The following is a 13,039-nucleotide window of genomic DNA, read 5'->3' on the forward strand; positions in this document are numbered from 1 at the left end:
CGTATTAACCATCATCCATTTCACACACATTCACACACATGCTATTTTTCAGTTTTTTTTAAATTTATTTAAGAATAACTTGAAACAATCAATTAAATGCTTTCATTCTCAATATCAAGTTCTTTAATGTGAGCGCCATCAGCAGTGGAACAAACCACAGACACCTTTTTCATAGTTTTCGGAGGAAGATGGAGAAAAAAAAAAAACAAATCAAAACAAAAAAATGACAGCAAAGAAACCTTTTTTTTTTTTTTTTTTTTTTGTAATTTATTTCTGGGTCCGGGGCTTCACTAAAGTGGATCTCCAGCTGTAACCTGAAGGGAACTCGTTTTGGCACGTCACGATGGTGGGACAGTTTGTGCCAAAACCTGTTAAATCATTCGTATTGTTATTGTATGGACAGAACGAAGCTACTAAAAATGATACGGGAGGTGGGAATTTCATCATCTTGTTAGTTTAAAAGTCTGAAAAAAAGTCATCGTGAAATTAAAATGAAAACCATTTCTGCTTTCTCTTTCGTTACGTCACGTGGTCGCGTCCATCACATCACATCACATCACACCGAAGCAAGACCCCAGACTCTGCAGCTAAATACAGAACACTGGTCAAAAGCAAGCAGCACAACCTCGCCAACTCGCTTCTCCTCAATAAATACCTGCTGAGAAGGTTCTGGAAACCGGAGCTCGCTCTGTACCTCTTTAAAAAAAAAAAAAAAAAAATAATAATAGCTGGCGCACGGGACTGACCTGGGAAGACCTACGAGCCGTGACGAGTGGCCGAGACGACAGAAAAACACGGAGAGACATTCCGAATATTAATTAAGTGCACTTTCACAGTTCAACCATAGTTACAACGATTACCACCGATTATCAGTCCTCATCCTCCTCTTCTTCTACTTCTTCTTCTTCTTCTTCCTCCCTCCTTTTTGTTCTGTTTCAGCTTTCTTTAGGGTTTTACATATGCATTGATGAGTCCTGAAGGTTTTTATCCTTGAACAAGTGCGCTGGATAACTGAAAACAACAGGCTTTCTTTTAAATCCCTTAAAATAAATAGTGCTATATCTCAGTGCATACAAAAAAAAAAAAAAAAAAAAAAAAAAAGAAAATGACAAAGGGAAAATTAACACTTACATGAGAGGAACAGAGAGAGAGAGAGAGGGAGAGAGAGAGAGAGAGAGAGACAAGAGTCCAGTGTGGTTTTATCTACTTTAGTTAGGCACAGGCACTCGGTCACCACAACTTCCCCGTTTTTAGCCCATTTCACATCCTTACACTGAAAACTTGATATTGTTGTTGTTGTTGATTCCGCCTTTGACGAACAGGTGAAAAAAGTTCCTTTTTTGTGGGTGTGTTTTTTTTTTTTTTTTGTTGTTTTTTTTTTTGCTGCTGCTGCTGCTCCTCGTCGCACCTCAGAGCATGCCGAAGCCTTTGGCGTAAGTGATGGCTTTGAGGAGTCTCTCTCTAAGTTTCTCCTTGGTGGAGTATTCAGGAAGGAGCAGCACGTTAAAGCAGGTGTGAGACGTCGGTAACCTGAGGGATTTTACAAACACACAAACAAAGAACGTTGGCGAAATGCTTTCATCCAAGCATCATGTTTCCTCAAGGGTTTAGACGCTTCGCAAAAGCATTAAAAACACAAACAGTAATATACACACACACACAAAACGTTTCCACACGACCGACATTTTCACTATCCCTGTTTTAATCACTTTCTAATTATCGTTACTGATAAATATTAGTTTCAGTACTTCACTGTAGTTGCTTCATCTTGTCTCAGTCAAACTTAAAAAAATTTTTTTTTAAAATTTGACTGGAAAGTCAAAAATCTCGTTAGCGTTTATTTATTTATTTATTTTTGGACGAAATTTCCGTGCACTGATGCTCACTATAGACTCGTCTAATGTTATACAAGACAAACAGACATTCATAGATTTTTATTTAACATTAACGATGAACTAAAAGCATCTGCGCAGCTGTTGATCGTTCCAGATTCACATGTCGATCGGCTCGTCTGCTGTTTTTATCCGGGGAAATAAAGAAGATTTTTGGTGTGCTTTTGAGTAATAACTCAAATTATATTAAATATTAAATAAATAAATTAATAAATTATATTAGAGCTCCTGAGAAAATTACATAAAGCAGGTCTGATGAATAATAAAATCATTCTTTTATACAATGACTTACATCAGTAATAATAATAATAATAAGAAGAAGAAGAAGAAGAAGAAGAGGGAGAAGAAATAGAAGAACCAGTAAGACGTCAATCAATCGAACAACATACTGACCAATCGGAGAACACTCGAGCGTAAGAGCGTAAGAAATTTGATGCGCTCGCTCTCTGAAACCAACCGACGCACGTACACAGTAAAGACACGACGTCAGAGAAACAGAACGGGTGTGAAAATATTAAATGCTTTCACTTTTTGAGTGCTGTGGATAAGGAATAATGTTTTGCAGGAAAAACAAAATCCTCATTCCCCGCAGTAATCACCACATTGCTTAGCTTTTTATTAAAACTCCTTAACCTGCTCGCATCACTCACTTTGCTCCGCCTCCTTTTGCTGAAAATCACCATTTCTGCCGCTGGTGTTGTTACAGAGTGAAGGTGTGCTAGACGGTTTCTTTACCTGTCCGAGTCGGGCCCATTTTTGGCGATGATCATCTTCAGTTTGCCCAAACCTCCCACCGGCGCTCTGTCTGTGCCCGTGGTGAACTGCAGGAACAGCCTCTTCTGCTCCTGTCCGAACGAGTGCACCGTCTCCCAGAAGTCCCTGCGGTCCAACACAACCACATCAGCGTTAATATCCTCAGCAGATAACCAAGTAACGCATCATCAACAATCAGCGTTTTATAGAAAAAGGTATGAAGTACTAGAAATATTTTCATTTCATCATCACCTCAACTGGCGCGTTATATCACCGATTTTGATTTGTTTACTTTTCAAACGCCCGTATTCAGATTCCTTCAATAACTTAACAACTTAAAGGTGCAATAGTCACTTTTTTTTTTTTTTTTTTTTGGGTTACTTTCTTACTTGGAAAATATGTAACACGTGATAAAATAGAAAGGTTAAAGCCATGGCCTCAAGTGGTTGAGAAATTGAGAAACCTGTCTGGAAAACAAAAGTCAAATGTTTGCCTTCTCTGGTCAGTCATACTCACATCCTGGGGGCGGAGCTTCATGAACATGGGTGGGAAAGGAGGGGAGGGCTCAAAAGTCCCAAAAATTAAATAAATAAATAAATAATTCAATGTTGAATTCACCTACTTAACTGTTAGAGGCCATAATCTTAACTAACGCACCTTTAAATTCAATAGTTCTGTAAATATTTACATGGGGAAAGTTCCTGGTATTCAGAGTCGGGTTACGCAGCTGCGCTCTTCGTTCAGATTGTTTAAAATCACCTGCGTGTAGTTCACGGCTCTGAGGTTTTCTTGAGTAGAAGCATCAAAGACGGGGTTTTTCATTAGCATCTAGACCACCGCCTTTAAACACAAACACTCAACTTTAAACCGGAAAAAATCAAGAATAGAAAAGAATACAGACTAAAGACGGAAATACCGCAGAGCTGAAATAATTTTTGTCGATATATTGTCGATATATTGTCGATATATTGCAGCATGAATATTCCTAGTTGTAATTATGATATTAATCGCTGGTTTAATTGAACGAAATTAAAATTTAACACTCATTATTCATCACTGCGTAAAATAGCACTTGATCCAGCGCATCCTGTTATTTTGCATTTAAATGATAACTAACTAAACGAGATACACGATTTAATGACCTCCGTTTAGTAAAATCTAAATAAACTCGGCGCTGAATATTTCCCACAGTTACTGAGAAGATCAGTGATGTGATGCGTCTTTGACATACTTAATAATGCGACAGTCTCTGTTGTAACCGCCGTCGTATTCCGTAGTCTCTTCAAGTGCTTGAAAGTCGAGATTCTGGAAGTGAATAAGAGACACGGGCGGGTTATCCAAACACGGCGCGAGTCAGATCACATGACTGTAACCCTGTACGGCGCTCACTTACTCTGCTGCCGCATATCAGCAGCTCGATTTCCTCCGGCCGGAACAGATACTTCAGCGGAGACTCGTTAGTGACCATGTGGAAGCCTCTTCTGAAGGCCTTGAACTGTTTCTCCACACTTTTATTCAGCATGTATTCAGCGTAAAGTTCTACAAATTCCTGCACAGACACACAGTTAACAAAAACTGTACTGCGGTCAATTCAAATCTGCATTTCTTTCCCCCTTAAAATGCGAACGACGAACCTTCCGGTTATCGTTAGTGACCGGGATTTTGTCTCCGCCTTCCCTCAAGTCGTACATGAGAGGATTTCCGAACAGGTCCGTCTGCGAGATCTGGAAGGTGATCATCATGTCCTCCTCCACGTTGCCTTCATACTCCAGCAGTTCCTTCAGACTCTGATGAAGAACCTGACCAAAGCAGAAGCACGTTGAGATGCTCTGATTCATCCAGAGAACGCTGATGTGAAATGTTGCATAAAACTTTTACGTAAAAATACTCCTCCCAAAAAAAAAACAAAAAAAAAACAAAACACGGTGCTCAATTCTTCTTTGAGCTCTCGGTATTTCTATGATTTCAGCTTGTGATGTCACAAAATAGGCATAAACCAATCAGGACCAATATGTAAATTTTTAAAAAGGATGGTGATGTAGTACCTGGAAACCTGCAGCTAGCTAAATTAACCAATGTTAGCGATGAACAAAAGTCTGAAACTCAAAACTCTAAAACATCACTCGCACAAGTTAACTAGACGTCTAGCTATCTGGGGTAGCGGGAGTCTGTGTGGGCGTGTTCTAATTTGCATATCATGCATATGCATAGAGCTTGGTGTTTTTTATTGAGAGTAAAAGTATAGAAATTGGTTAGCTTTTTTTTAAAAAAAAAATCATTTACCTGTACTATTTGTCCAGTTATTCAACATTATTTAGTTTTAATCCCACAGCGCTGCAGAATTCCGGACTCTGATTGGTCAGAAGGTGTTGATTAGTTTTCTATAACAGCAGCTCTGACAGTAGTACAGGTTTATATTCATGCGCTCGTTTTAATACGTTATCGTTTCTATAGTAACAGGGACTCGTACGGCAGATGTTCCACTTTTTTTTATTTTAAATAAAATCAATGCGGTGAAGGAGTCTCCAGTGTCAGCTAAATGGTAACACTGTCATTGGTTGATTATTTTTCTAGCACTTTTTTTTTTTTTTTTTTTTAAATCCTTATTTCTCTATGGTTTGTCTATTCTCACTTCTTCACACACGGTAATGGAATATCGTAAATTAAATACGTCTCAGATGAACAACTTTAAAGCGCACTGTGCGTACTTTTGAGATGTAGCTAGTAAACATGTTGCCTGGCGACTTCATTCGTTTCATTTCGTTTAAAGTTTAAAAAGAGAAGTGAACAGCAGAGACACGGCCGAGTCAGTGTTACCGGATGAGAATCTGCGAGGTCTCGGAACGTTCCTTTCTTCCCCATGAGCTTCCTGTACACCACCATGGGGAAGTGCACGTCCAGAATGCAGTTGTTGTAGATGGCGAGGCCCAGGACGATCCCGATTAACGTGAACTGGCCTTCGTTCTCAAACGACGAGGGGTTAAACCAGAAGAGCTTTGTGCTTTCGTCGTAGGTGAACATGCCTGCAGAGAGCACGGAGAGAACACGCGTGAGGTGCGACCACGTCACTGACACACACACACACACACACACACACACACACACACACACACACACACACACACACACACACACCGGAGAACCTAATGGACTGACATTTAGTCAGTCACTGTATTACACTAACAGGCGGAAATGTAAATGTAAACAATACGTATAATGATATTTAGATTGATCACAAAAACAGTATAATTTTTTAAAAAATCTGTTCAATGATACTTTAATTATTGGCTATAAAAATGTATAAAATATTTTAGATTAAAAATAAATACAAACCTTTAACACTAAATATAAGAAAAAATGGTAACGCTTTACAGTTTTAATACAAATCTTTAACAAATCATTAAAAAACAAAAAAAGAAACAAACACTTTAAACAAATATATCATAAGATCCTCAATATATCAGAAAAGTGTCCCGTGAGTGTGGTATCGATATCATATTATATCATAACGCTCAGCTCTTTATCTAGCCACTTTTAATTCCTGAATATTGCCTCATGGTTCTTTTTTTTTTTTAAAAAAACATAAGGCACGATATCAGCAAAGAAAACTTTCCGCATCAGCCTGGTGAACTCTAAAATCAATTCTACTGCAGACACGATTACAGTGCAATTTGTCCAACCATACAAGTATTTCTACAAAGCCACGCCCCCAAAACACGAACACTCAAGTTAAAACTAGGACTAAAACTACCAACCATTAGGCTCACTGAAAAATCTTAAGACTAAAAGTAGCTGCTCATAACTGGCAAATTTTGGAGAAACACTTTTCATTTTTAAAATGTGTTTTACTCTAATTTTAAGACTTACAGTCTAAACAGTGTAATTTTTCCAGTCTAAGAGTAACTCGCATGTGTTTCATCCTAATTTTAAGAATATTTCATGTGCATTTTAGCACTAATGTAGATTCTAACAAGCAAATCTAAAAACAACTTTTACTTTTTTTAAACATCTTTTACCCTAATTTTAGAACTCAATTTTTTTTCCCACTTTAAGAGTAATTCACACGCATTTTAGTGTTAATGTAGATTCTAACAAGCAAATCTGGGAAGAACTTTTTAATTTTTTTTTTATGTTTTGAAAATGTTTTGAAAATGTTTTTAAAATTCCTGTTCCTACTCTCAATTCATGTGCATTTTAGCACTAAAAGTAGCTCCTAACATATTTAGAATATTTTAAATTATGTTTTTTATGCAGAATCTAAGACATTTAAGAGTAATTCTATTAACATTAAAAAGTGTTTTTTTAGTTTAAGAGTAATTTTAACACTAAAAATTGTCTTATTTTCCAGATTTAGAAGATTTTTATTCTAATTTTAGGAATTTAACTTTTATTTAGACTAAAAGTAATTTAACTAAAAGATCTAAAAGTAGCTCCTAACTAGCAAATTTAGACGTGTAGAAGTTAATGTTTCTTTCTTTCTTTACCTTATTTTAAGACTGAAACTCACAAGGACTTTAATATGAATATCAGCTCCTAATGGGAGAAACTCTTTTTATTGTGTTTCATACTAATTTTAAAATTTTAGAAACAGAAATTCATCTTCATTTTAACAACAAAATTAGTACCAAATAATACTGATTCTGCTTTTTTTTGTTTTAAGTTCGGGAGTAATTCACAAAGTATTTTAGCGTTAAAAGCAGCTCTTAAACCAAAAACCCAAAATAAAAATCCTAAATGGCTTTACAGTTTTAAAAATTGATTAAAGCAGTTATTTTAAACTGTGGCCTCTGATTGGCTGAATGTTGGCGAGCCACATCATGCGTGTTTCCGCCTGTGAGAAAAACGGTCTTAGTTGATTAGTACCTATATCTGGATTGAAGATTTCTTCTACTACGAGCTGAAAGAACTCTTTGGAAACTCCTCCTTCATCAACGCCCTGTTCTCCTTCAAACTCCACGTACAGCTGTTTCTTCAGATCGGCCGGGTTCTCCATGGCGATCATCTCCAGCTGAAATCAAACGTGAACACAAACATCTCCAGCATCAAAAATACTACACTGTATTTCAGTATTTACAAATTTAATTCGTATGTTCTTGTAAAATTCTAAGCAGCCAGCATGCTGAGGACTCACCCTGACGAGCGCGTCGTCGATGATGTGGTCTCTACGCACTTTGAGACGCAGGTAGGGGTTGAGCTGCTGTCCCTGGACCAGGCTGTAGAGCGCTGTGATCCTGCGCTCGCTGTACATGCGGATGCGGTTGTCGTAGTAGAGGCCCAGGTTCTTGGTGACGGCGTTCAAGATAAACGGACAGGTCATGAAAGAGAACTTGCTCTCCGTCTCCACCTTGAAGAAGGTGTAGTCTTTGTCCATTTCCAGCACGTCGTTGAGAGGCTCGTTGATGAACTCATCAAAAGGGACGAGGGGGTTGCGGCAGTCTGAGGCGCGTATGCCAAGCTCCGTTTCAAGCGGGTCCACGCGTGGGCCTTTCTTGGCACGGCGCTCCTCACCCAACAGCTCCTGAAGCGTGAGCTCACTCGATTCTGCTACGGGCTCGTCGTCTTCGTCTTCACTGTGTCCGACGTCCAGGTCGCCCCCCAGGAGGTTGGCGTAGTAGACCACCTTCAGGCACTTGGTGGCTGCTACTACGCCGTCATCCTCGTTGACAAGGTTGTCGCTGTTGAACTCGTTGCTGATCACGGTGTACGTGATGAGCTGCTGGAAGGTCTCGAGCAGACGCCGGATGTGCTCCGCACCGTGCTGCGCCCACAGTCGTGCCAACTTGGCTAAAGCAGGAAGGGGCAGCTTGCTCATGGCCTTGCAGAACTGCGGTAGTGCCATCTCCAGGTACTCGGGGCTGTGCAGGTTGCTGTTCTCCATCACGATGATAAACACGTTGAGGTAGTCAGGATCGGCGGCGTAGGCGTTGTGGTAGGTGAGGTCGCACTCCACGTTGGGCGACAGGTACACCAGTGCGTTCAGGAAGGCCGCCTCCACCTTCTCATTGGACAGCAGCCTGTCGTAAACTCTCCGCACCGCCTCAATGTCCACCGACACCTCCACAGGCTTCCGGACGTTGTCGCCGGACGCTCCTTCACTCGAAGATGCCGCATCCGGGTCCACTTCCATAGCAGCGGCGGCGCAAGCCGAGGCGGCCTCCTTCTCGTCTTCGTCCTTGTCCTCGTCTTTGGCCTGCAGTGACTTCAGCTCCTCCTTGGTGTGCTGCTTGGCTTTGCGGAAGCTCTGCACTAAGCTCTCGGCGTTTGAGAACACCCTCCCGATAACGCGGATCAGAGGGGAGTAGTCCTCCGTCTCGCTGCAGACGGCCAGAATTTCATACACCTTCTCCTCCGTCAAGTAATTCAAATCTGAAATATTAAAAAAAATAATAATAAAAAAAATAACACACATGACGACCACGATAAAACAAAAACAAAACAAGGTTCTACACTTACCTCTAAAGTCTTCCCTGGTGGGAGGCAGGTCCTTGTGGTTCATCTTCCCGTTGCTGCAAGCAGAAAAGTTGTGAGCTCCTTTGGCACTGTTCTCCGGAAAAGCCGAGCTGGCGCCTTTTTTGGAGGGATGGGGATCACATAGTTTGGCGTTATTCTTATACAGCTCCAGGGCCTTGATGGCCGCTGCATTGTTATCCATGCGCCGGAAACCTGGGGAGGAGCCACAAGCCTCATTCGTGCAGGCCTCATTTCCACAGCCCTCGGTTAACTGGTGGTAGTAGCGCTCAATTAGATGTTTTGCAGCCGCTCGCTTCCTGTAGCACACATTCAAACCGGACAGCGCTGGATTAGTACGGTTCGAATCTGGGAGTCTGTACAGAGTCATTCCTTCTTGTACAATCAAAACGTTCAGGTTGTACACCATTCCAGGACTATAAAGACGATCAACGACCAGAGAAGCTTAAGCGTTGAGTTCGCGACCAAAGAGAATGATTACTGTAACAAACACTCTTCATGTGCAAAGACGCATGCAACATGACTTTCGCAAGAAATATTTCATGCTAGCTGCAATCTGGCTGCATGCATTATTTACACCTGATGCCACGTAGAAAGACAGAAAATGCTGACGTTATCTTACTGAGAGATAAAATACCATTCAACATGCCACGCATATCCAATTTTGGCTAAATAAAGTGAAAATGTGGAAGCAGATACTTACATTAGACTTGCTTAAAGTTTCCAAAGCTGGACTCCTTCTCTGAACTCTAGAGAGAACAAAACGTGGTCAGGAAACAATCCTGTTGACGATGAGAGGTTGAGTTAGCTCTGAGCCAAACTGCACAACTTTCCATTCTGAAGCTGCACTCGGGAGTATAATGAACCGTAGAATTGCAAGCACTTCGGTACACATACGATCGGCTCGCGTTTCGCGTCTCTGATCGGCTCAGATGATCACCGATCGCATACTCGCGCCAATAATTGACGATTTCGATCTACAAGCAATCGATCCTCTGATCCCTACGAATGGCAACAACAGATAAAAAATACGGTAGATATTCGCATGACACTTAAATTACACACAAAATTAATTAATCAGTGAAGCAATCCATAACATTTAACAAGCGTGAAAAGCATTTCAAACATATTTACAACCCAAAGTGTAGTACGCTTGTGTGCAAAAGTTAGCGCCCCCACTCCCTTGCCCTGCTTTCTGGCTGAAAAGGTAAAAGATACCAATATTTTACAACTTTTTGTTCCCAATCACTGATCAGCGTTGTTCTCAGTGACCAATCACTGATCAACGTTGCTCTCAGTGACCAATCACTGATCAGCGTTGCTCTCAGTGACCAATCACTGATCAGCGTTGTTCTCAGTGACCAATCACTGATCAGCGTTGTTCTCAGTGACCAATCACTGATCAGCGTTGTTCTCAGTGACCAATCACTGATCAGCGTTGTTCTCAGTGACCAATCACTGATCAACGTTGCTCTCAGTGACCAATCACTGATCAACGTTGCTCTCAGTGACCAATCACTGATCAACGTTGCTCTCAGTGACCAATCACTGATCAGCGTTGTTCTCAGTGACCAATCACTATGAGCTTTCGCCGCAGAGAGATGACAGATGACCGCAATAGAAAATTTCACAAGCTACTTCTCCTTCATCTCTTATGATATGACGAATACATACACTGGTGAATTTTATATTCAAACTCTCTCCATCCAGAATGTTCAGATATCAGAAAACTAATTTGTTGTCAAAAGTGGAATGCTAGTTGCGCCACCCACTGATAAATGTTACTATGGCAACCGGTAGTAGGAACGCCAACTGGTAACTTGCAGTGATAAAATTGCTGTATGTGTGAATGTATGTTTATTCAGAGCGATTTACAGAAGTGAAAGGACATTACGGTGCTGGGATTTGAACTCATGACCTTCCGCTCAGTAGTCCGATACCTTACCCACTGAACCAGATCACCATGGCGACGGGGAAATTAACATTCGGTACTGAACAACGCAGGATTCAAACCACCTTTAGTGCTACAGAGAACTACGTAACATAACTTCGTAGCTAAGAGTGAAAAAACTAAGACACACCGTTGCTCTGATTGGTCAGAAGGTGTTGATTAATTTTCTATAAGAGCAGCTCTGACAGTAGTGTAGGTTTATATTAATGCTCTCGTTCATACAGGTTTTCGTTTCAATCGTTCACAGAGACTTGAATTTTATAAACGGACATTGTTTATATGTACAGAGACGTTTATTTAACGTTTATGGAAGGAGTCTCCAGTAACAGTCAAAGATAAACTGTGACAGTTTTCCGACGTTTTCAGGACAAAAGCGTTGTTGACACTTTTGGCGGTTTCTTGGTAAAACGATAAGCTGCGTTTTTGTTTTTCCGTCTTATTAACATCAAGCGAGAGATAAAAACGAGACAGTGGTGAAGGAACGACCTTCACGTTTATAGCTGCTGTAACGCAAGTGATAACAGGAACTAACATCTCTCACAGAGGATTATATGTAACTACAAACGGATAAAAAATATGACGTGTCATAGTTTAATAAATAAAAACTGACGTGGTGTAAGAGGAACAACACTCGGGGACGTGCTGTTATAGGAAAATAATAAACTTTGTGTGGTGACAGAAAAAAAATTCCTTCTTCGCAAATGATGACAATTTAATGAGTATGTAAATGAGAATGTGACGTCACCTGGCGTCTTTTTTTGAGCATGCATTAAGTAAAAAAGGTTTAAAAAGTGGAAATACTGACTGTTTGAAGAGACATGGGTGCGAAAACTTTTGCACTGCACTGACAGGGAGCGTGTGGTTAAAGGTTAAAAGGAAGAGGATGAGATTAAAACAAAATGCAACAACACACTGTGTGTGTAGAAACACAAAACACACACTCGATGTCGCAGTGAAGAAGTGTGTAAGAGTGTGTGTGTGTGTGTGTGTGTGTGTGCAGGCTGTAAGCTGATTCCCATGGAGGACACGGGGGTATGACTGTGCACAAACACTTCAACAACCGCACAGAGACACAAAACCTCCAAAAAAACGAGCTGGAGGATTAAATATAAATCCTGAATCTGATCCCCAGAAAGCAGGACAGAGACACAGAGCCGGAGAGACACCGAGCTGCAGCTGTCAGCGCTTTTAAACTGAAAAATAACCAGCACCGAATCGGCTAGTTAGCAAACAACTAGCTAGCTAGCTAACTAGCATATCAGGTGTTAGCTAAAAACAACCTCTACTTTCGAGTCACGCAACTAGCTAGAAATTTTCTCGCCATTTTTTTACTCCAATATTTACCAAACACAAAACAAACACTTCTTCTTTTAAGTTTAAAAATGTCTACAAACCCAGTTCTTAGCATTCCTAGCCAAACCTTCCTGATTAGCCAACTTAGCTAGCTAGCTAGCAACATAGCTAGCCCGTTGAACCCCCCCTCCTCCTCCTCCCCCTCCTCCGCAAAAAAAAAGGAAAAAAAAAACCACCACGCTTTTGCGTTGCGTCAATTTTTTTTTTACATTCAACCACAAAACGGTGCCATTTTGACAGCTTACTTCTGAAGATGCTCTGTTCGGGGTGAATAAATCCTTCTGCTCAACATCACAATCTCCCGCAATCCAAATTCCGCTCCTGCGCTTCAACTCCAGTCCCTGAACAAAATATTCTCCGCCATCTTGATTAGCTAAGAGCGAAACGCGAAACGCGGAGCGCGTCCCAGCGTGCAACGCGAAAGCTCATACCGGAAGCGAGGCGCCGGAAGACGGACGCGTCAAACGCACCGCCATCTTGGAGGGGGACGTCATCGCTTCCACATACAGCGCTAAATAAGATTTTATCGTCGATACTCCGAAAAAACAAAACAAAACAAAACAAAACAAACAAACAAAAAAGACAAAAAAAAAATAAATAAAAAAATAAAACCAATAGAACA

The 13,039-nt window shown here is 40.7% G+C and overlaps 1 protein-coding gene across 4 annotated transcripts; it reads right to left on the reverse strand.

The window, feature by feature from the left end:
• Window positions 1–240: 240 nt before the first annotated feature.
• On the reverse strand, window positions 241–12,821 carry ube3a (ubiquitin protein ligase E3A). 4 transcript variants are annotated; one of them, XM_053229852.1, is made up of 11 exons: window positions 12,663–12,821; window positions 9,817–9,862; window positions 9,099–9,212; window positions 7,777–9,011; window positions 7,509–7,653; window positions 5,463–5,668; window positions 4,280–4,444; window positions 4,039–4,194; window positions 3,877–3,950; window positions 2,628–2,771; window positions 241–1,530 (listed from the first exon to the last, which is right to left on the reverse strand). In XM_053229852.1, the coding sequence occupies exons 3-11, from the start codon at window positions 9,139–9,141 to the stop codon at window positions 1,410–1,412; spliced, it is 2,289 nt and encodes a 762-aa protein (XP_053085827.1). In that variant the 5' UTR covers window positions 9,142–9,212; window positions 9,817–9,862; window positions 12,663–12,821; the 3' UTR covers window positions 241–1,409. The 4 variants fall into 4 exon arrangements, with proteins under 4 accessions (XP_053085827.1, XP_026801398.1, XP_053085836.1 ...); XM_026945597.3 differs by having other exon boundaries at window positions 9,099–9,412; XM_053229861.1 differs by having other exon boundaries at window positions 9,817–9,895; window positions 12,663–12,820.
• Window positions 12,822–13,039: the final 218 nt, after the last annotated feature.

The sequence above is a fragment of the Pangasianodon hypophthalmus genome, chromosome 2 (assembly GCF_027358585.1).
Source record: "Pangasianodon hypophthalmus isolate fPanHyp1 chromosome 2, fPanHyp1.pri, whole genome shotgun sequence".
NCBI lineage: Eukaryota > Metazoa > Chordata > Actinopteri > Siluriformes > Pangasiidae > Pangasianodon > Pangasianodon hypophthalmus.